The sequence below is a fragment of the Cervus canadensis genome, chromosome 6 (assembly GCF_019320065.1).
Source record: "Cervus canadensis isolate Bull #8, Minnesota chromosome 6, ASM1932006v1, whole genome shotgun sequence".
Lineage (NCBI taxonomy): Eukaryota > Metazoa > Chordata > Mammalia > Artiodactyla > Cervidae > Cervus > Cervus canadensis.
This window is the reverse complement of record NC_057391.1, coordinates 12,062,283-12,082,328: the sequence shown is the minus strand read 5'-3', so window position 1 is coordinate 12,082,328 and position 20,046 is coordinate 12,062,283. Positions and strand designations below refer to the sequence as shown.

At 49.7% G+C, this 20,046-nt stretch overlaps 1 protein-coding gene across 18 annotated transcripts in view; it reads left to right on the top strand.

The window, feature by feature from the left end:
* MEGF11 (multiple EGF like domains 11) overlaps positions 1 to 20,046 on the top strand; it is a 382,331-nt gene that overhangs the window by 128,154 nt on the left and 234,131 nt on the right. For all 18 annotated transcript variants that reach the window (XR_006269888.1, XR_006269889.1, XR_006269890.1 and 15 more), the window contains exons 2-4: positions 2,283 to 2,388; positions 6,639 to 6,740; positions 11,318 to 11,418. Coding sequence is in view for 15 of the 18 variants with exons in the window: in XM_043470851.1 (XP_043326786.1) it covers positions 2,291 to 2,388; positions 6,639 to 6,740; positions 11,318 to 11,418 (301 nt within the window). In the remaining 3 variants the exon portion in view is untranslated. The remainder of the gene's footprint in view (positions 1 to 2,282; positions 2,389 to 6,638; positions 6,741 to 11,317; positions 11,419 to 20,046) is intronic.

Genomic DNA, 20,046 nt, shown 5'->3' with positions numbered 1-20,046 from the left:
CTAACACACGGGATCAGCCAAAGTAATGAGACAGGGACTTCTCTGGTGGTCCAGGGGCTAAGACTCTGACCTTCCAATACAGGGGGTCCAGTCAGGGAACTAGATCCCACATGCCCACAACAAAGATCAAAGATCCCTCGTGCTGCAGCTAAGACCTAGCATAGCCAAATAAATAAAAATTTAAAAAACCCACAACCGAGTAAGGAAACAAGGCCATGGAGAGAATCAAGGCCAGGCATTCTCTGCCATTGGCGGTCAGACTCTGTATGCCTGTCTGGGTGTCTTTTGTTTCTGTATCTGGTGCCTGATCAGCCCAACCTGCACCTGGAAGAGGATGCCCATCCCCTAAACTCAATGCCTGTCTTGGGCGGTTCCTTCTCTTCCCAAAGGTGAAGGTCTCACCTTCTCTGGGAGGAGAATGGGTTGAAACCCGGCAGCCCTAGCACTGTGGGGCCCCGAGCCGTCTGTCCAGGCGCTGATGGAGTTGGCAGGGTGAGCTGGTGGGGGATTGAGGAGGGGCTGCGGCCAGTGACTCCTGGACCCTGAGAATTATGCAAAATCACTTTTCTCTTTCTTAGCCGATTTTCAGAATCCATTTACCCAGATTATTGCTAGATCTCAAACAGAGAGAAAAGCCTCATTAATCATCAATTGGACCCCCGTGGTTACATAGAATTTGTGACAATTTGTTTATCTTTGAAGGAGCTGCTAAGAAAGAGTTTAACAAGGAAAGTATTGGGGCCGGGGAGGAGAGAGTTTAACCTTTCACGAAGGCAGGAGCTCCATTTGGCTTCCCTCTGAGTACAGCCTGGGGGCGTGTGCAGCATCCATGCCACTCTTCACTGCCCCCAAGAAGGCTGAGCGCCTCCTCGTCGGTAAACTCTGGGCCAGCGGACTAGAAATCCTCAAGCATTTCAAGCCTGGGGAACCCTTTTCAGTGTCAAAATATTTTCTATACCATCCCTACCCCCATTTGTTAGAAGCTGCCTTTTCTTTTTTTAGTGTGGCTGATTGAGAATAAAAGCTCCTCTGAATTCAGTAAAGCTTTTAAGCAAATCACAGTCACATCTATGAACACATGAAATATAGCGCTGTCTCTCCGAGTCACATGTTCTTTCAGTCTGTAGCTGACGTTGGAGCACATATGGATTGCAGGTCCCCTGGAGGTAGCTCTGGGGCCCCCTGCACCCCTCTAGGGTGGGAACCCTCGGCCAGTTCTCTAAGGCTGTGGAACCACGGAGTCCTGGACAGGAGGGAGTCTCGGAGGTCATTTCTGCCACTCCCAACTTAATGGTTCTCTGCCTCTATGAGGAGCCCTCTGTTGGGGAATCCTCAGCTCCAGGGACCCCAGGGCGTTGGCATCTGTGTAGGCCCACTTAACACCTGTCTCAGGCTGTCACTTCAGGGACTGGGATCAACTCTACAAGCTGCTTCCTCAAAGCCCCTTACCAGGCTGTCCAAGCCCTTCATCTGCCCATGGGTATGACGTGCAGAGACATATCACCCTGAGTGCCAGTAGGTGATAGCCCATGGGAGCAAGAGAAGCAAGGGCCAGCCTTCTGGGCAACTTGTTTGACCAGACCTGCTAAGAAGGATTTTCTCAGCTTAGCTGTCCCCAGGGCCACACCAGATATCTTTCTTCTCTGTCTTCACCGAAGGAAGGAGTCAACAGAGGAAGTGAATGGGCAAAGTGTAGCAAAGATGAGGGACTTTCCTGGTGGTCCAGTGGCTAGGACTTCCCGCTCCCATTGCAGGGGATATGGGTTCCATCCCTGGTCAGGGAACTAGGATCTTGCATGCTGCACAGGGCGGCCAAAAAAAAAAAAAAAAAGTTGAGGGAGAAGGGACAGGGAAGGCTGCTGCTTTTAAGGCAGCAGACCAGAGGTTCTTGGTGCAAGGATGGGCTTAGGGGCCTCTGGGAACCCTGAAATCACAGCCAAATGGTGTGCATAGGGGCATATTTCAGGGGAGAAGTTCTGTAACTTTCATTAGATCCTGAAAGCAGTCCATGAACCAAAAAACTTTGAGAAGCTCTGGCCTGAAATTTAACGTTTCCCTGACTCAGGCTTCCCACTGCCCGGTTACTCAGAACTGGGAAGTGTTGCTGTGTTAGTCAAAGGCTGCAAGTGTGAAACATCAGATGCTCATTACATGATGATGATGCAGAACTTTGCAGCTTAGCGAACCTCTTCCACCACTTCATGTAAGGCGTCTTGGTGCCAAACAGATGCCTGGGACGATGATGTGATTAATGACACTACTCTCTTTGTTCTTCCTCACAGGGCCCAGGATGATGCTCTCGGTGGCAGGACTCATTGTCTGCTCCCTCCTGCAAATCGTCCTCTCCCTGAACCCCGAGGACCCCAACGTGTGCAGCCACTGGGAGAGGTAAGATGTGGATCTTGGACGGCCAAACACTCCATGGGGGCTTCACCCTGGTCTTGGCACTGTTGGGAAGCCATCCCCCAAGGGCCTGCAGTCCAGCTGGGGACACAGCACAGATCCTGAAAGGCAGGCCAAGCCCATATAGAGTCTGTTTGAGACCACGGGGGTGGGGATGAGGGTGGGGGCGCTGAGTGACAGGCAAGGTAAATGAGGCAGTCTGGTCGTTGACACTTTCTTTCCTGAATTTGCACTTCCAGCCACTTTACAGATGAGGAAAAAGAGTTCCAGAGGGGTTCAGTGACCACCCCTATAAAGATGAGGAGAAGGGGCTGTGGTCCAGAGGTTTTGTTCTCCGAGGCTGCGGTGCCTTCCTGGTCTCCCAGGACCGGCAGCAGTGCAGCAGCTCCGACGAGTGGGGCGGCCAGCAGCCTGCCCCGGGAGGGTGGGTGAGTGGGCCCTGCAGCTTCCCATCTGGTGGGCTGACCGGGGACGGGCAGCTGCGTTCTGGCTGCGGCCCTGGGTCCAGGGGGAACAGGCCAGGGCCCTGTAGAGGACCTGACTTTGAAGCACAAGGTGAAAGTATTGATTTTGGTGAGCAGAAAGACAGTGACCAGAGACCCAATCAGGAAAAACCGAATTAAACCCTGGAATTGATTGGCCATGCTGACCAGGATGACTCTGCCACTTAGATGTTAATAAATCAAATGAATAAAATTAAGATGGGGACCCGAGGGGGGGAAGCGGGTGGTAGAGGAGTGCTGGTGAGTGGGGGAGGGGATCATGCTCCATGCCCGTGAGGGTGAATGTCCCAGCCCCACGGCAGGGAGTGTCCCTCCCCGGAGGACCTGGAGAGACTGGCTGAGGGGGCAGAGGGATGCTGTTGCCTCCAGTGACCAGGTGCTCTGTGAGGGTCCCCACAAAGTTGAGACTGGAGTGGAAAGGCTGGAGTGGAAGGGGGCTGCCCCTTTTTGGGGAAGTGGGAAGAACAGTGATGCAGTCAGTGATGAGATCTTGGTTCACGCTCATCTGGAGTTTTCCATCTGTTAGCCCTGTGACTTTTGGATGTCTCTGAACCACTCCCAGCCTACCTCTGTCTCTCTGAAATAGGAGGCAGAATTACCCCTGCCTTACAGGCTTGTTGGGTGATCAGGGTACCAGTTTCCTGAAAGGGCTTTGAGGACCGTGAAGTTCAATTATGTCTTTTCTTATTGATGACTCAGCTCTGCACAGACAGTTAACATAGATCCTACTGCACATCAGGCCCCCTGAAGAGCAGATGAAAAGCAGAGTCTCGTGGGTCCTCTCTGCCCAGACTCTGATCCCCTAGGTCTGGGGCAGAGCCTATGCAGATACAGTTTTATAAGCTTTCCACGTGACTCTGAGGGGATTCCAGGGAATGCAAACCTTTTTGTTTTCCCAGTGGGTGAAGGAGAAAGCAGTGACTTCCACATTAGTCTTTGGTTTGCAGACTTCAGTCTCAGCAGCCCCATCTCATCCACCTTCCCCAGCTGGGGTACCATTGCTTCCTGCTGATGTCTGTGCTATACCCTAGCTTCTGGGAGGCCTCCTTCCCGTCTGCTCCCCTCTGTCTTCCCAGTGCCTCCGACCTCTCCTCCAGGAAGCCTTCCCTGATGGCAGAGCCCACCCTGACCTCCCTCTTCTCTGAGCGCCATGTGTACCAGTGGGTCAGTTCAAATTTAAACCAAACTCTCTGATTTTCTAAATCTGCCCAACCTGAACTCCTTTGGAATGTGAAAGTATTCTGATCCAAACCTGCACTGAGCAGGCATTACAGGCTGGGCGATCAGCTGAGTTACTGCTTTGATGGGTGAACAAGGAGAGACTCCAGCAGCTGAAAGGCGGTCAAGGGGTTCTCCAGCCCCAAGGCGGGAGACTGCAGTGAGGCCCGTGTCACCAGGCACCCCTTTCTTTGTGGTTCTTCCAGTCGAGCTCCACTGACAGCTATGCACGGATGAGTCTAGTCTGTGTCATTCCAGAAACACCCCGTTCCCCAGAGACCACTTAGGGAGAGTTTCGCAGTTGGATTAGTGCTTCTGGCAGGCTCCTCCTTAATTATGCCCCTCCACCGTAAAACCCAGCAGAAAGACCTCCTCTGGCTAGTAAAGCCCAGCTCTACAAGATTAATCTGGCCCCTCATTAGCATGTTGGCAAATGAGCATGTTAAACCACCCAGCCAAGAAACCAGGGGCACACACTTCACCCAGAAACTTGGAGTTGGCTCAAGGTCTGGTTGTCTGACTTTCTCAGTGTAGGGCCCCCCGGCAGAGCCGGGTCTGTCCCCCGTGACACTCTCCCCACCGCCTCTGTTGAGCTGATGCCCTTTCTCTGAGCACCCACTGTTCTTATCTGTGCTGGGAGGGACACCTGATCCCCTAGGTGGGGAGTCTGGTCAGTGTGGGGGTCTTGCTCCCCATTCCTTACTGTGGTCAGGGAGGAACTTTCCCTCAGCGCCCGGCAAGGAGGTGAGTCCCTGCCAGTGGTATGATGATGATAATGGCCAGCATCTATTAGGCACTGATGGTATGCCCATTAAGCTGTGTAATACCTTTTGTTGAGCATTTTACCTGTGTCATCTTGCTTTACCTTCCACCACGCTGAGAGATGCTGTCCTCGCCTCCCATAATCCTCGCAGTAACTGTATGAAGTCCCTGGTAATATTTATCCTCAGTTTACAGGCATGGAAATGGAGGCTTATACCAGTATCATATCTACGGAGGCTTAAGGATCATATCTAAGGATATATTGCTAACAAGTGACAGAGTTCAAACTTGACCCAGAGCCCCTGCAGCCTTATCCATTTGTTCTCCTGCCCCTAAGACTCAATAGAGATGCAGGAGCCCAGGGTCATAGACTTTCAAGGCTGGAAGGGGCTTTGGGATGTCAGGGGCAGGTGACGAGCTCCGTTTCTCCAAGCATGGAGGTAAACGGGTCCGGGTCATTTCTGCATAGACATGTGCCTCTGATACGCATCTCTAAGGTGCTGGTGTAGCGGCTCGGCAGGCGCCTCCTAACATCCTCCGTGCGGCAGAGAGAGAATTTCCCACCACCCCAAGTCCGTGTGCATCGCTGGCAGCTCCTGGCTTCCTCTTCCTGAGCTAGAGACCTTTGACATTTCTGGTGGCAGCGAGCCTGCTGGGGATCCACTCCAGGGGGCTGGCCTGCCCCAGCCCTCCTCCCTCAAGTAAACCAACAGTTTCCCCAGGCACAGCAGACGGGCTTTTATAGCTTGGACCTGGCCATCTGGCCCAAGTCAGTGAGCCTTCTGGGGGAAGGCGCTGAATAATACCAACTGACACAAAATTAATTCCTGAACTCTCAGCTGAGGTCCTCTCTCCTCCTGCGCAGAAAGTGTGATCCTCACTTTCCACCCAGGCGTGACTGCTTTCTCATAGCTTTCCTGCCAGTGTGGGCAGGTAGAAAGGCTTATTTTGGTAAAGCTGAGAGCTGCTTCCCAGTGGCTTCTACCCACTGGTCCAGTTTACAGCTAATAGGCAGGTAACAAGATGCCACTTTGATCAGGAGGTCTGGGGGCATGGCCTCGATGCATCCCCAGCTATACTAGAGACATAATAGAGCAGAGGGTACCTAGGTGACCTTGAGGAAATCACTTAACCACTCTGATGCTGTTTTGTCATTTGTAAGATGAGGCTGACAACCCCACTACCTACCTTATAAGATGAAGATTAAGAGGGCTTAAAACACTTAACATTGGACATTCAAATATGAACAGTTACTGGTACCAGCTGTGTGACCTGGGCAAGCTACCTCTGAGCCTTTATTTCTTCATCTATAAAATGTGACCACGTATTTCATAACGTTGCAGCAAAGATCAGCTTCCATACATGCATTTTGAAAACCATAAAGATCTGAACAAGCATAAAGTATTTTAAAAATTGCTGGCTTTGGGCCTTCCAGAACCAAGTAGAATAAATGCAAACTTTTCTTTATTCATTTTCTGTTAAATGAACAAATGAATTAGAACTTCAGAAGATGAGCTGAAAAGATAAGCTTCAAAAGACAGTGAGGGGTGTGTCCTGCATCTTACCTGGGGTCGGGAAGGTTTGAAACCTGAGAGTACCCAGGGCAGGAGGAGAATGGAGTCAGGCAGGGGAGGTTGGAGCCCTGGACACTTGCCCAAGGCCTGGCTCCCCCGGGAAGGGAGACCCCATCCTGAATATCAGCTCCACCTCCCAAGAACTGACCACAGCTTCCATCTCCTGTCTGGTTCTCAGCTATGCCGTGACCGTCCAAGAATCATACGCACACCCCTTTGATCAGATCTACTACACGCGTTGCACAGACATCCTCAACTGGTTCAAGTGTACCAGACACAGGTGAGTACCTCTCTCAGTAGGTAGAGGGTGGGTGAGGGAGGGAGAGGCAACCCTCAGGCTCACCTTCCTACAAGTTGGTGAAAAGCCCTCCTAGCAGATGGAGTCAGTGCACCCCCTGCATCCCCTTGGTACCCCCCTGGTATTCACCCAAGAGGTGCTGCTGAGGGCTTCTTTGCAGGGCAGGTGGAAAGTGCTCAAGAATGATTATCCTTGGGGAGGCATCCCTCACCCAATGGCAGATGGGGAGTTAGTGGAAGAATATCTCAGCTTCCTTACCCTTAGGGCAGAGGGGCCAACTTTGAGGCCTGTTCTGCAAAGATTCGTGGTCCTCAGGGGGATGGAACCCCAGGCGCCCACAGCAGTGAGCTGCTCAAAAGCACACCCTGAATGGCGGCCTTGACTTCCCTGTTTCATTTTTCCATACCCCTCCCAGTGCTTCCTGGGATCACCTCCTAGATAAACTGCGTGCTTTTGAATCCTTGTCTCAGGGTCTGCTTCTGGGGGAAAGCTAACCTCAGAGGGCTCCTGTCAGAGCAGATGTAGTCCCACCCAGGGGACCTGGCTGGAGAACAGAGTGCAGGCTTGAGTCCAGGACCTCTTGGCGCCTTAGCCACGCTGCCCGTGGGCAGAGCTCCGTCTGAATGACTGCACATGGGGATCCTGCTGCCTTGTCTGCAGCCCTCCTGGAAATGATGCCGTTCCCTGATGGCACTGGGGAGGGAAAAGAGGAAGGAAGAGAGAACGTGCTTTGATGGATGACCCTGGGCAAGTCATTCTCTTTTGGGATTCCCTGTGGACTCAACAAATATGTAATGACCCTTGCGCTGCATGGCTTCCCCGGTGACTCGGATGGTAAAGAATCTACCTGCAATGCAGGAGACCTGGGTTCAATCCCTGAGTCAGGAAGATCCCCTGGAGAAGGAATTGGCTACCCACTCCAGTATTCTTGCCTGGAGAATTCCATGGACAGAGGAGCCTGGCAGGTCATTACATATTTGATGAGTACACAAGGAATCCCAAAATAGAATGGCTTGCCCAGGGTCATCCAACAAAACACGTTCTCTCTTCCTTCCTCCATTCTCTCCCTAGTGCCATGGGGTTGCAAAGAATTGGACAAGACTGAGTGACAAACACTTGAACACTTGCCCTGCATACCTGTAGGGTCCAGTGAGGTCAGGGATGTAAAAATACTTTGAAAAGAGCAGGGGAAAGTGGAGAAAACTGAGGGGTTAATTACAGGCAAGGTAGCTTTGTTACTTAAGGGAGTGATAATTCAGCAGATGAAGGGTCAGTGAGAAAAAGGATGCCTGGTAGGCCTGTTTCCTAGTTGTTGGGCATCTGTGTTGCCTCCCAATTTCTTTTGCTTCCTCCTTGTGGGCCTGGTTGCTCTTTGATGTTATGTAGGAATCATGTTGGGAAGAAACATGGATAGTGAAACTCGCTCTGTGCTGAAAAGCCAAAGTCCTCATTTTCTTTGGGGGTTTTGCTAGTAACTTGCTGTGAAATATTGTGAAACATTGAACATAGATATAATAGCTGCTTTAAAATCCTTGTCTGCTAGTTTTAACATCTGGGTCATCTGAGAGTTGGTCTTCATTGATTGCCTTTTCTTTTATAAAGGTACAATTTTCTAGTTTCTTTATGTGTCTAGTAATTTTGAATTGCATTCTGGGCATTATGAACAAAAGAGACTGAATTCTCTTATGTTCTCTTATATTGTTGTTTCTGGTTGTTTGTTTTAGCAGCTAATTAATTTGGCTAAACTCAATTTCCAAACTCTGAAAGTTCAATATTTTCAGGTTTTTCTGGACCATTTGTAACCTGCCCTCCACACATGCAATTCAGGACCAGAATTTTGGGCAGAATATTTTACAAAGAATATGGGACTTTCTCTTTGTGGTTCTCTCCTTTCTAGGGTTTTCTTTGCCACTTTCTAGTTACTTGGCTCACCCTCAGCTTGTCCTATGATTCTTCAAGCCAGTAAGGCAGTGTGTCCTCTATCTGAGTTTTAGCCACCTGGAATATTGTTGACTGGGACCTGCCCCTGGGCTCATCTTGTCCCATGTCATTCCCTTCTTCCAAGTGTCTACTTCCCTCCAAAATCTGCCTTTGTTCTCTCTCTAGTGATTTTTAGGTAGGTTGTTCTCCCCACCCCCCCTCAGATTGCATAGTTGTTTGCAGGAGGGTGGGTCTGATAGGAACTACTCAGCCATTCCTGCATCCCCTTCACCTCCCCTAATTTGCCAAGGTAGCTGCCTGTCGCCCTGGTCAAAGGCAGAGGCAGAAAGAGAAGTCCTGCTCCCTCTCTGACTCTGTCAAGCCCTGTGCCAGAGCCAGGTTTGCTCTGAGGAGCGGTTTTGTTGGGTACTTGGAGGCTGGAGCTGCCGTCCATCACCACTGGGGAAGGGTGAGTGAGCGGCTGCTTATTAAAATAGGCTGCATTTCTGGAACATGAATTATTTTGCTAAATTATTGAGTTGCTTTGCCGCTTTGCTGAGGCCCTGGAGCATGCATGCTGACAGCTACGCCATCAGTCTCCTTCAGTGTGGGATGTCTTGTTTGAACACAGCATCCATCTGATAGCAGCCTGGCCTCTGGCCCCTCTGTCTCCTGTTAGCCACCCCAGCACCGGGAATCAGCAAAGATGGGCAAGCAAGAAGCAGTGGGGGACCTCTCTCCTGGGAGGCTTTAATGATGCTGAGACTGCCTCTCCACGGGAAGGGCTTGGGGATAACCCTGTTTGCTGGGAGACATGGACTGCATGACCTCTGAGTCAACCCTGAGTCATTCTTTATCTGGGAGGCTTGTACGACTCCTGAGACTGCCGGGAGCTGCCTTCCTGTGCTGGGGAAGTAGCTTTGCTTGGAGGCTGGCTTACCTTCCATTATGGGCTTTTGACAAAGTAGAATGACCTTAGTTTACGACATTCCCAAATATCACAGATTTCCCTGGAGTCCCACACTGTCATTTGTCATAAAGTGAGCACTGTAAGGACTGGGAGGGCTGGCCCAGCCCATACTGTCAGATTCCCTGCCCAAGTTAGCCTGACCCTCCATGTTAAAGCGGAATATGGGCATCTCCAGTGATGGGGTCCTTCTGCTCTGCCCCCCGAGCAGGGGTCCCCAGGGCTGGCTCTCCTGGGGTGCTGGTGGAGAAGTAAAAGAGCTCTAGCTTCAAGTCCCAAGGACTTGGGTTGAGTCTAACTTTGACCTTGGGGAGTTATTTCCTTTCTCTGGTCTTTAATAACCACTTCAAATCTCCTCCATTTTGACCTTGTGTGTGAGGAAGGGGCTTTGCCTGTCTACCCAATTTTGACTCCCTCTTTAAGGACTCCCTGGCGGCTCAGTTGGTTAAGAATTTGCCTGTAATGCAGGAGATCTGGGTTCGATCCCTGGGTCAGGAAGATCTCCTGGAGAAGGAAATGGCTACCCACGCTAGTATTCTTCCTGGAGAATCCCGTGGACAGAGGAGCCTGACGGGCTACAGTCCATGGGGACACGACTGAGTGACTAACACTTTCACCTTTGGGCTCAGTCCTCACACCATCCCTTCCCTTGTCTTACTGCTTCACAAGGGCAATCCCATAAGCCTAGCAAGCCACCCAGTAGGGACTGGCTCAGGGCTCAGTTCCCACTGGGTTAAACCCAGGGGCTCTGAAATGAGAGTGACTTCAGTTTGAATCCTGGCTCTGAAACTTTTAGCTGTGTGACCTTCAGCAAGTCCTTAACTTCCCACTTTTCTCATCCATAAAACAAAGGGGGATTTTCATAAAACAGATTAAGAAGAAAAACTCTAAGAAAGAAAAATAAACACATAAAAGGGGGCATAATAATGCTACTGTCTCAGAGAGAGACTGGAATGAGATTTTGCCTACAAGTGTGTCTAGCACAGGGCAAAGTCTCAACACCTATGCCAGCATCAGAACTGGAATCCAGGCCTCTGAGCTTCTGCTCTCTGGATCTTCGCTGCTTCTTCTGCAGAGCTGGTGTTGGTTCTGAGCCTTCCCAAGATGGCATGCAAAGCTCTTCCCCAGGCGGTGTTATTTTTGGTGTGAGGGAGATTGATCTGCTCTCTGGGACCCAGTCAGACTCGGGGGGTCCTTTGGATGACTTGGCTTCGGTTCTCCAGTTGGGTGGACCAATCCCCAAGGAGCCATGAGCAGTCATGGTTGGGGTGGTGGCAGTTGGCATAGACACTCTCAGGGCCCAACTCCTGTCCAGGTCACCCCATGGGCTGCTCCAGCCCTGAGTCTAGAGGTTTTCAGGAGAAGCCTCCAGTTATCATCTAAAATGTAACCCCCAAAGTATCTTCTACAGCCCTTCTAAATATCACTCTGAAGGGACTGGGGAAAAATCAGCAGGTGTAGCAAACACTGCCGAGTCAGTAATACATCTGTCTCATGATGGCCCGGATCTCACCATCGATTTTTCTTTATTGTGTTCCTTCATATTCGAAGCTGCCATGCATTTTAAAGTCATTATTGAATGGCATCCTTGATATAGCTTAATACAAATATCATTCTAACAGGAGTGATTGATTTTCAATACTTTCAAGTGGCTTTCTCTCCCGTGCCTTAGGATCAGTTATAAGACGGCGTATCGGCGTGGGCTGCGGACGATGTACCGGCGGAGATCCCAGTGCTGTCCTGGCTATTATGAGAATGGAGACTTCTGCATACGTACGTGGGGGTAGGGTGGGAGGGGCGGGCAGGGGGACCAAGGGGGTGGGGTGGGGCTGTCATCCGGGCCCTGGGCAGTGACCTGAGGGCTCCAGAAGTCCTTGCCTGCTGCCCACTCTGGGGCGATAATGGGTCAGGTGCAAACACCTTAGCACAAATTTGTCTATCAGATCAGCCTCCTAAGAGGGTGGATGTGAGCACGTCAGTTCTAGGCTTTGATGGGGTCAGGAGAGTAGTGAACTTTTCTGGAGTGGGTGCCCTGAGGAGCAATGGGGAAGAAGTGCTGAGGCCTGGCACAGAGCAGGGAGGAAGGAAGAGCTGAGTGGATAAGTGGATGGAGAAGTAGAGAGATGCGTGGTTGGATGGATGGATGGATGGAGGAGAGGAAACAGGGAAGGTGAGATCCTTGGATGGCAAGATGGTAGTACCTAGAAGGAGCATGGCAAGAATAAGACAGAAAGAGGCTGGTTCCAGTAATTGGGAGGATTTCCAGAAAGGACTGGGAAACACTGAAGAAAAGATAGGTTCATGAAAGATACCTGTCAACTCTTCCCCTCTTTGTCTATAGAAAACCAAAGCCTCGGTGTCCCCAGAGACATGAGGGCTAGGTTTCTGGCAGCTGCAGGCCTGTGGGTAGAGGGCACTGTCTTGCAGTAGGGGACACCCAGGAGCCTGCAGATCTGGGTTCTGGGTTTGGTCTCAGCCTTACACGCATGTGGCTTTGGGCAAGTCACTCAACCTCTCTGGAAGAATGATTGTAGGGCCCTGTTGTCAGGCTCTAGGGGACTCTTTCCTACTCACCCCTAAACAATGGAGAGGGCCAGTATGGAGCTTTCTACTAGGCATTAGGGGTTCCCTCCACTGAAGAAGAGTGTCAGAAAAGCTAGGAGCCCCCTGTTTAATGGCTGAGAGAAGAATCCAGCCCCAAAGCTTCTGCCTCTTAATTTGGAGAGTGAGTTTCCTTTTTAGTATTCTCCTTGCCTTTTGAGAGGGTAAACCAAGTTAGCACCAGACAGAGAATTTGGGCAAAGTGGGCGTATTGATGTTGGGAATGAAATGACAATTTTCCCTTACTGATGTTACATCTCCCCTAATGCTGAAGAAACTCGATCCTAATTGCATTATAGGAAAGAATGAAAAATGCTCTCACAAATGGGTTCAATAATGATGGTTTCGCAAGAAAAGTACAAAGATACTCACCCAAAGCAAACCCCAAAAGGTTGCTCGCCAGGAGCAGGCCAGAGGACTGGGCTGGAACAAGGCCTAGGTCGACACTTCCCTTGCGAGAGGGCCACTGAGGGGACCCAGGTGTAGAAGTGAGATCAGGACCAAGACTTTACTGCTGCTGCTGGCTGCTCAAGCAGAGTGAGAATCAGGTGTGGGGCGGACACGGGACTCATTAAGCCCGAGCAGGATGGATGTGAGTGGCCCGTTGGCGCTCAGGGCACAACGAAATTATAAAGGAATTTTGGTCATCAGCAAGGGCTCCAGGAATGGATGAGCACATCACCTTTCTAAGTTCCATTAGTGGATGTCGGTACAGCTCTTGGAAGATGAAGATGGGGAGAAGCAGAGTGTCCTGACTGCACAGGCTCAGGCTTGCTGACCAGGAAGGGCAGCTTAGAGCCTCCCACCTTCTCCTTATGTAACAGCCGGAGACTGCCTGCTGCGTCCGTGCCACAGGCCTGTCACGTCCAGGAAGCCAAGCTAGAAAAGCCACTTTCAGGGCTGGAGGCTTTTCCTAGGAGGGCACCACAGAGTTTCAGCAGTGAGATGGGGTATTGCGCACGCTGGGTGATGGTTCCGAGGGGCAAGAGTCACAGAGCCTGGGTTTGCATCTCAGCTCTGCCCCTCCCAGCATCTTCCTCTTTGTCCTCCTTATCACTGTCTTCAGCCTACACACCCCATGTCAGGCACCATTCCGATCACTTTGCATACATTAAGGCATCAACTCCTCTCAACAACCCTCTGGGGTAGCTACCCTTAGTTCTCCCATTTCACAGACGGAGAAACTGAGTCACAGAGCCATTAAGAAACGTGACCAAGATCACACAGCTAGCAAGTGATAGGATTTGACTCTGGGCTGCCTGGCTCGAGTCTTCTCTGAGCCACTCTGGACATGCTGCCTCTCTTCAGGAATCAAGATGGCCCCTCTCAGAACCTCAGTGCCCACTCGTGCAAAACAGGAAAAGTGGTACATTCACCTCCAGGTACAGCACAGGGTGGGGCTAATACGTGTCACCTCCCTACTTCCTGGTTTTCGGTCTTCACATTTTTTTCAGTCTTGACCTTTAATTTCTCAGAAGTCCACTGATCCTCTCGCTGGGCAAATGCATACCACGTAGATAAACCTACGTGCACACACAGCCCTTTGTACACAATTTCCGTGCGTTCATGGATCCCTTGAAACCTTTATGGGGTCCTCTGGACCACAGTGAAGAGTTTCTGCCATATGCTTGTGTTTATCCACTCCACTTATGTTTGTTGCTTCCTATTATGCAAATGCTGGGGAATGTAGACACCAAGGAGTGATGGTTGTTGCCTTGGGGAGCCTGCAGCCTGGTGGGAGGAGGCGGTCTGGTTCATGAATATGTGCAACAGAGCGTTGTCCGTGCTTTGACAGGCATCTCTGGAAAACAGGGTGTATAAAGGAGTTAAGAGGAGAGGCTGTCTTTTTAGCCACACCCACTTGTTGAGCATTAATGAGAAATCAGCTGCAGAAGAGGAAGGCATCACAGGCTGTTTCAACCCAGGATTTATTAAATGCCTACGTTATCCTGCCTTGCAAATATGTTAACTAATGGGGCCTGTTCAAGGGAAATGGGTTTGGACTAGCGAGAGAGAGGGAGAGTAGGGGCAATTTCCTTGGTGGTCCAGTGGTTAAGACACTGTGCTCCCAATGCAGGGGGCATGGGTTCAATCCCTGGTCAGGGAACCAGATTCCACAGGCCACAATTAAGAGTTCGCATGCCTGAACTAAAGATTCCGCACACCACAACAAAAATCAAAGATCCTGTGTGCTGCAACTAAGACCCAGCATAATCAAATATATAAATATAAATAAAAGAAGATATTATTAAAAAAATTGTGGAGGGTCATGGGAGTGAGGGAAGAGGTTCATGAAGCAAGTGGACCCTGAGGTGAGGTTATAACAGTAAGTTTCTAGGGAAGAGTACAAAAATGATTGCAAAGAAATATTATCTAGACTGAAAATGGCAGAATTTCACAGCTGGAAGGAAACCCTAAGATCATGGAAGTCAATCTTATCACAATATAGATGGGACAGTAAGGTCCAGAGTGAGGAAGGGACTTCTCCTGGGTTCACAAATCACAACCGGGGCAGGGCTAGGACTTGAACCTGGGTCTACAGACTCGATCTAGATCCTTTGATGCTGCCAACTCTACCTACTTCAAGTTCATCCCCATATCTTCCTGGGGGCCAGTTCGGTGCTAGGGCACTTGTAATTTATGTGCTGACCGACACTGGGGGGATGGAGTGTGGAGAGGGATGTCCATGGAGGTGGTTTTAGGATGGACAGGAAACAAGGAATGAGGAGTAGGTCACAGGGCCGAGAGTTGCAGAGCACCACAGTCTGGGTGGCTTAATCAGCAAGTGTATTGTCTCTCCACTCTGGAGTTTGTGCAGGCTGTGTGTGTGCTCAGGTTCCCAGTCATGTCTGACTCTTTGTGACCACACAGACCGTAGCCCCCCAGGCTCCTCCGTCCATGAGATTTCCCAGGCAAAAACACGGGAGTGGGTTTCCATGCCCTCCTCCAGGGGACCTTCCGGACCCAGGGATCGAATCTGTGTCTCTTGCATCCCCTGCATTGGCAGGCAGATTCGTCACCACTTTGCCACCTGGGAAGCTCATTTTGGAGGTTAGAAGTCCAAAATCAGGGCATCAGGGTGTCCATTCTGAGGGACCATCTGTGAACGAAGATCTGTTCCAGGCCTCTCTCCTGGCTCCTGGAAGTTCCTGGGCTTGTGGCGCCATAATTCTGTTCTTCACATGACTTTCTTCTTGTGCACGTCTCTAAATTTCCCCACTAAAGGACACTAGTCATACTGGATTAGGGCCCAGCCTGATGACCTCATTTTAACCGGACTACCTCTGTGAGATCCAAATAAGGTCCCATTCTGTGTTGCCAGGAGTCAGGACTTCAACAGATGGATTTTAGCAAGACACGATTCAGCCCATGACAGGTGGGTGTTAGCCACTCCCAGGACTCTGTTCCTGCTTATTGTGATGGGAGAAAAGGGAGAGGGAACCAGCCAGTCCCCTCTGGGCTTTGTCACCTTTCCACAAAGAGTGGAGGCCCCAAGTCTGGGAACTTGTGAGAGGAAGAAATAGTAGTGAGAGGGTGAAGGATGGGCCAGGATGCTGGGTGCTAGATGAGAAGCTTGTAAACCTGAAAACCTCCAAGTTCACCAGAGCCTGGAGGGAACCCATCCGATGCCCGAGTCTTTGGGACCCTGTACAAGAACATCACCTGTGCTCTGGGAAGGGGCAGGGGGATATTGACCTCCCTCCAAAACCATCTTCCTGGAGCCTGTTTCTTGGCAGGTACTAGGAGAACACTTACTTGGGAGTGACAGCCTTAGCTGATCCTGCCACCAACTTGCTGTGCAATCTTGGGCAAGTCCGTCTGCCTCTCTGCACCCATTGTGGCATAGGATGGATCACGCCTGTGCATGGATGGAGGAAAGGTGAAACAATAAATGAGTGTCCTAGAAAGCATAACGCTTGGTACAGATGCAGGTTGGCCTATTTTTCTCCTTTTTGTACCATTTCCTCTGGCCCAGAACTGCCATCCTCATCCCAGAGCTCTTGGCAGTCCTTCTAGAACCACCTGCACCAGAGCTACCCATCCCCTCCCATTATCTACAGAGACAGCTGAGTCCTGGCCACTCTTGGTTGTCCAGGTATCAAATATTTCCTGAAGATCATTGAGTATGAGCACATTTCCTTCTTTCTCCTTTCTTGCAAGATAGGGCAGTGGGCATTTTAGGAAGCTCTGTTCTTTGAAAATATTGGCCCGTATCAGCCTTGATGAGCTGGGTTATGCTGCAGTAACAAACAGCACCCAAATCCCAGTGGCTTAAAACAATGAAGTTCTATGTCTTGTTCACATTACATGTCCATTGAGGGCCAGCTGGGGCCTGCTCCTTGAAAATATCACCCCAGGACCTGGGTTGATGGAGTAATCACCTTCTGCGATGTTGCTGGTTGATTTGACAGAGAGTAGAGGGCTTTGGCATGGGCTTCCCCAGTGGCTCAGAAATAACGAATCTGCCTGCCAATGTAGGAGACGCAGGTTCAAGCCCTGGGTTGGGAAGATCCCCTGGAGAAGAAAATTGGCAATCCATTCCAGTGTTCTTGCCTCGAGAATCCCATCGACAGAGGAGCCTGGCAGGCTGCAGTCCATAGGGTTGCAAAGAGTTGGACAGGAGTTAGTGTCTAAACAACAAAGAGGGCTCAGGCAGACCTTGAAGTCAGAGGGCCAGAGGTATTTAGTGAGTAGAGAAATCCTTATCACAGGTGCCGCATAGATGCCATGGTAATCACAATGCTCATCACTTGATATCCTAATCTCAGAATCACCTGGAAGGGTTGTTACCATGCATACCCCTGGGTCCCAGCCTCAGAGGCTCAGATTCAGAAAACTTGGAGCGGGGCTGGGGAATCTGCAGTTCTAACAAGTTCCCAGGTGATGCTCATGCTGCTATAATGGGATCACTCTTTGAAAACCACTGATGTTAGTTATGCTAAGGCATGGTTGCTGTGCTGACCTCCACTTTTGGTAAATTGCAAAGAGCCTAGAGGGTTCTCAACAGGTGCGTCCCCTTGATATTTAGGGCTTCTCCTGATGGGAGAAGAGCACGTCTCAGAGTAGCCAGCAAGGAGGGAGTTTCTCTATACAACCCCCATGTCTCTTATCTCCCCTTGGTCAGAGTTTCCCCCAGGGGGAAGTAACCCCCCCACACACACAAACTTCTAGACTGTATAGTGAAGCCCTTTCAGTGGCCACTGGGAATGCCAAAGCCTCCCCCTTGCTGTGTGGATTTCATCCAGATCCAGAAGTGGAGGGATCAGCCAGAAGTTCCAGGTATGTGGCTGATGGGCTGAGCTCACTGAGAGGTGCTCAGCATACTTGGGTAACCTGGTTGAACTGTCCCCAAAAGAGGGACCACCCAGGCCCAAAGGGGTCAGTCTGTGTGTGGGTGATGGAGGGGGAGGGGGCCACAGCAGAAGATCCAGGAGGTTGGCTGCCAGGAGGGAACCTGAGGGGCGCATAAGACTTACTCCAGTAAACTCACGCCATTTCTTAAAGCGTTTTTTTTTTTTTTTTCTTTAAGTTTTAAATACTTGCTTGTTTTTGGCTGCATTGGGTCTTATTTGCAGCACGCGGGATCCTTCGTTGCAGGGCACAGGCTCCAGGGCACACTGGCTCAGTAGCTGCGTCGGGAGGGCTTGGTTGCCCGTGGCATGTGCAAATCTTAGTTTCCCTGACCAAGGATTGAACCTGAGTCCTGTTGCTTTGGAAGATGGATTCTTAACCACTGCACCACCAGGGAAGTCCCTCCTTGTACCATTTTGAGATTTAGGTACCTCAGATTTACTATTGCCGTTGTTTCGTACAGTCAGCTGTCATTTACGTTGAAATTTAACTTCTGTTGACTGGTTGCTTTGCTGCCATCTCTTCTTGCCTCTCACTTCTTCCTTCTTGGTTCAGCTTCATTATTAAAGGGTTTTTTTGTGTGGTTTCTTTCCAGAAGGGTCTACGAAGTGATTGACTCTGATGTTTTAACTTGTCTGAAGATGCCATTACTTTTGCCATCACTCTTGGTTGGTGGTTTAGCTGCAGATGGAATTCCAGGTTCTCAGTCATTTTCCTTCAGTAGTCTAAGGATGTTTTTCTGTTCCGCTCTGGACTGGGTCATTGCAGTGCTCTGCGGTTTCCCTAGATTGTGTCTGGGTGTGGAGTTACTTTTATTAATACTGTTGGCTGCTCAGAGGTATATACATCTTCCTCAAGCTAAAGAGTCATGTCGTTATCAGTTCTGGAAAGTTCCCAGGCATATCTCTCCAAATATCTCCTTTCCTTCGTCCTTCCGGTTCTCTCCTTTTGGAGCTCCAAAGCATTGGACTGTCTCACTGCAGCCTTTGTCTCTCCTAAGCTCTAATTTTTCATCTCTATCTCTCCAGGCTGTATCTTGGACATTTTCCTCCTATCCATTTGTCAAATTCTTTCATTCTGCTAATTAACCTGTCTTTTGAGGTCTTAATTCCAATGATGAGATATTTCATTTCTAGTACCTTTTTTGTTTTGTTTTTTTAAGATCTGCCTGTTTCCTTCCTGTAGTGTCCTATTTTTTCATTATAAATTCTAATCCTCCTTTTATTGCTTTAATTATTTTAAACATACTCCTTTTGTAGTCTCTTCAAATAGTTCTATCTTGAGCTATTAGTCCTATTAGATCAAGTTCTTAGAATATCAGGTCTCCTGTTTGTGGAGATAGCTGATTCTCCCTGATCATGGGTTGTTTCCTCATATAGGTTGTAATTATTTCTTTTTTTTTTTTTTCCTATGAACCTTTTTACCTTTTTTCCCTTCCCCATGTCCTGGGTTGTAGCACACTAGTTTTGCATTTACTTATTAGGCACACTAATGATTTTCACTGACTCAAGACCAGTCTTTGCTCTGATAATTTGGTTTGAGATTCCACATTGTGGGGAGAAGGATTAGAGTCTTTTCCCCTCTTAAAAAACAATTGTGAAATTCACATAACATCATAAACTGTTTTGAAGTATTCAATTTAATGGCATTTAGTGCTTTCACCGTGTTGTATAACCATCACTTCTATCTAGTTCTAAAACTGTTTCGTCACTCCTGAAGAGACCCTGTACTCTGCTTACCCTGTAAGCAGTCACTCCCCAGTCCCCACTCCTGTTTTTTGTTTATTACAGGGAGACATTTCTCCTCATCCAGAAACCTTGTTTCTTTCCTAGGCTGGTTAGGCACCATTTTCAAGTACCACATCCTTGGAGCTGGCAGCTCCCAAGGCCCAGCCTGCCTGTGTGGGTGTTAACCACCATGCTCCCAGCCTCGGCTAAGGACTAGGGGTAGGAGCTAGCCAGGGCTGACATTCCCTTAGCTTCAGCACCTGACCTTCTGCAACTCATAAATTCCCCCTACCCTTTTCTCACACTTAGGGATTTACCTTTCTCTTATTGGAGTTCAGGTATGTTTTTGAAAAATATTTTCATCATGTTTGGGAGGCATTTCTGTAGCAGGGGGTGCCTACCTTAGCACTTTATCTTGTGTCTAGAACTGCCCCTGGTTTATAGTGAGTGGCAGAATCAGGGGCTTTATAATCAGACCCTGTGACATTTAAGATTGCTAACTTCCAACAATGTAATAAAACAATAGTATAACCTCTGGTGGTTTACCCAGCATTTCCCATACAGAGTGTCACTTGGTGTTCACAGGCTGGAGAGGTGAGTATTATTGCTCCTGCCTTTGTTACGGGGGGGCTTCTCTGGTGGCTCAGTGGTAAAGAACCCACCTGCCATGCAGGAGATGCAGGTTCGATCCCTGGGTTGGGAAGATCCCCTGGAGGAGGAA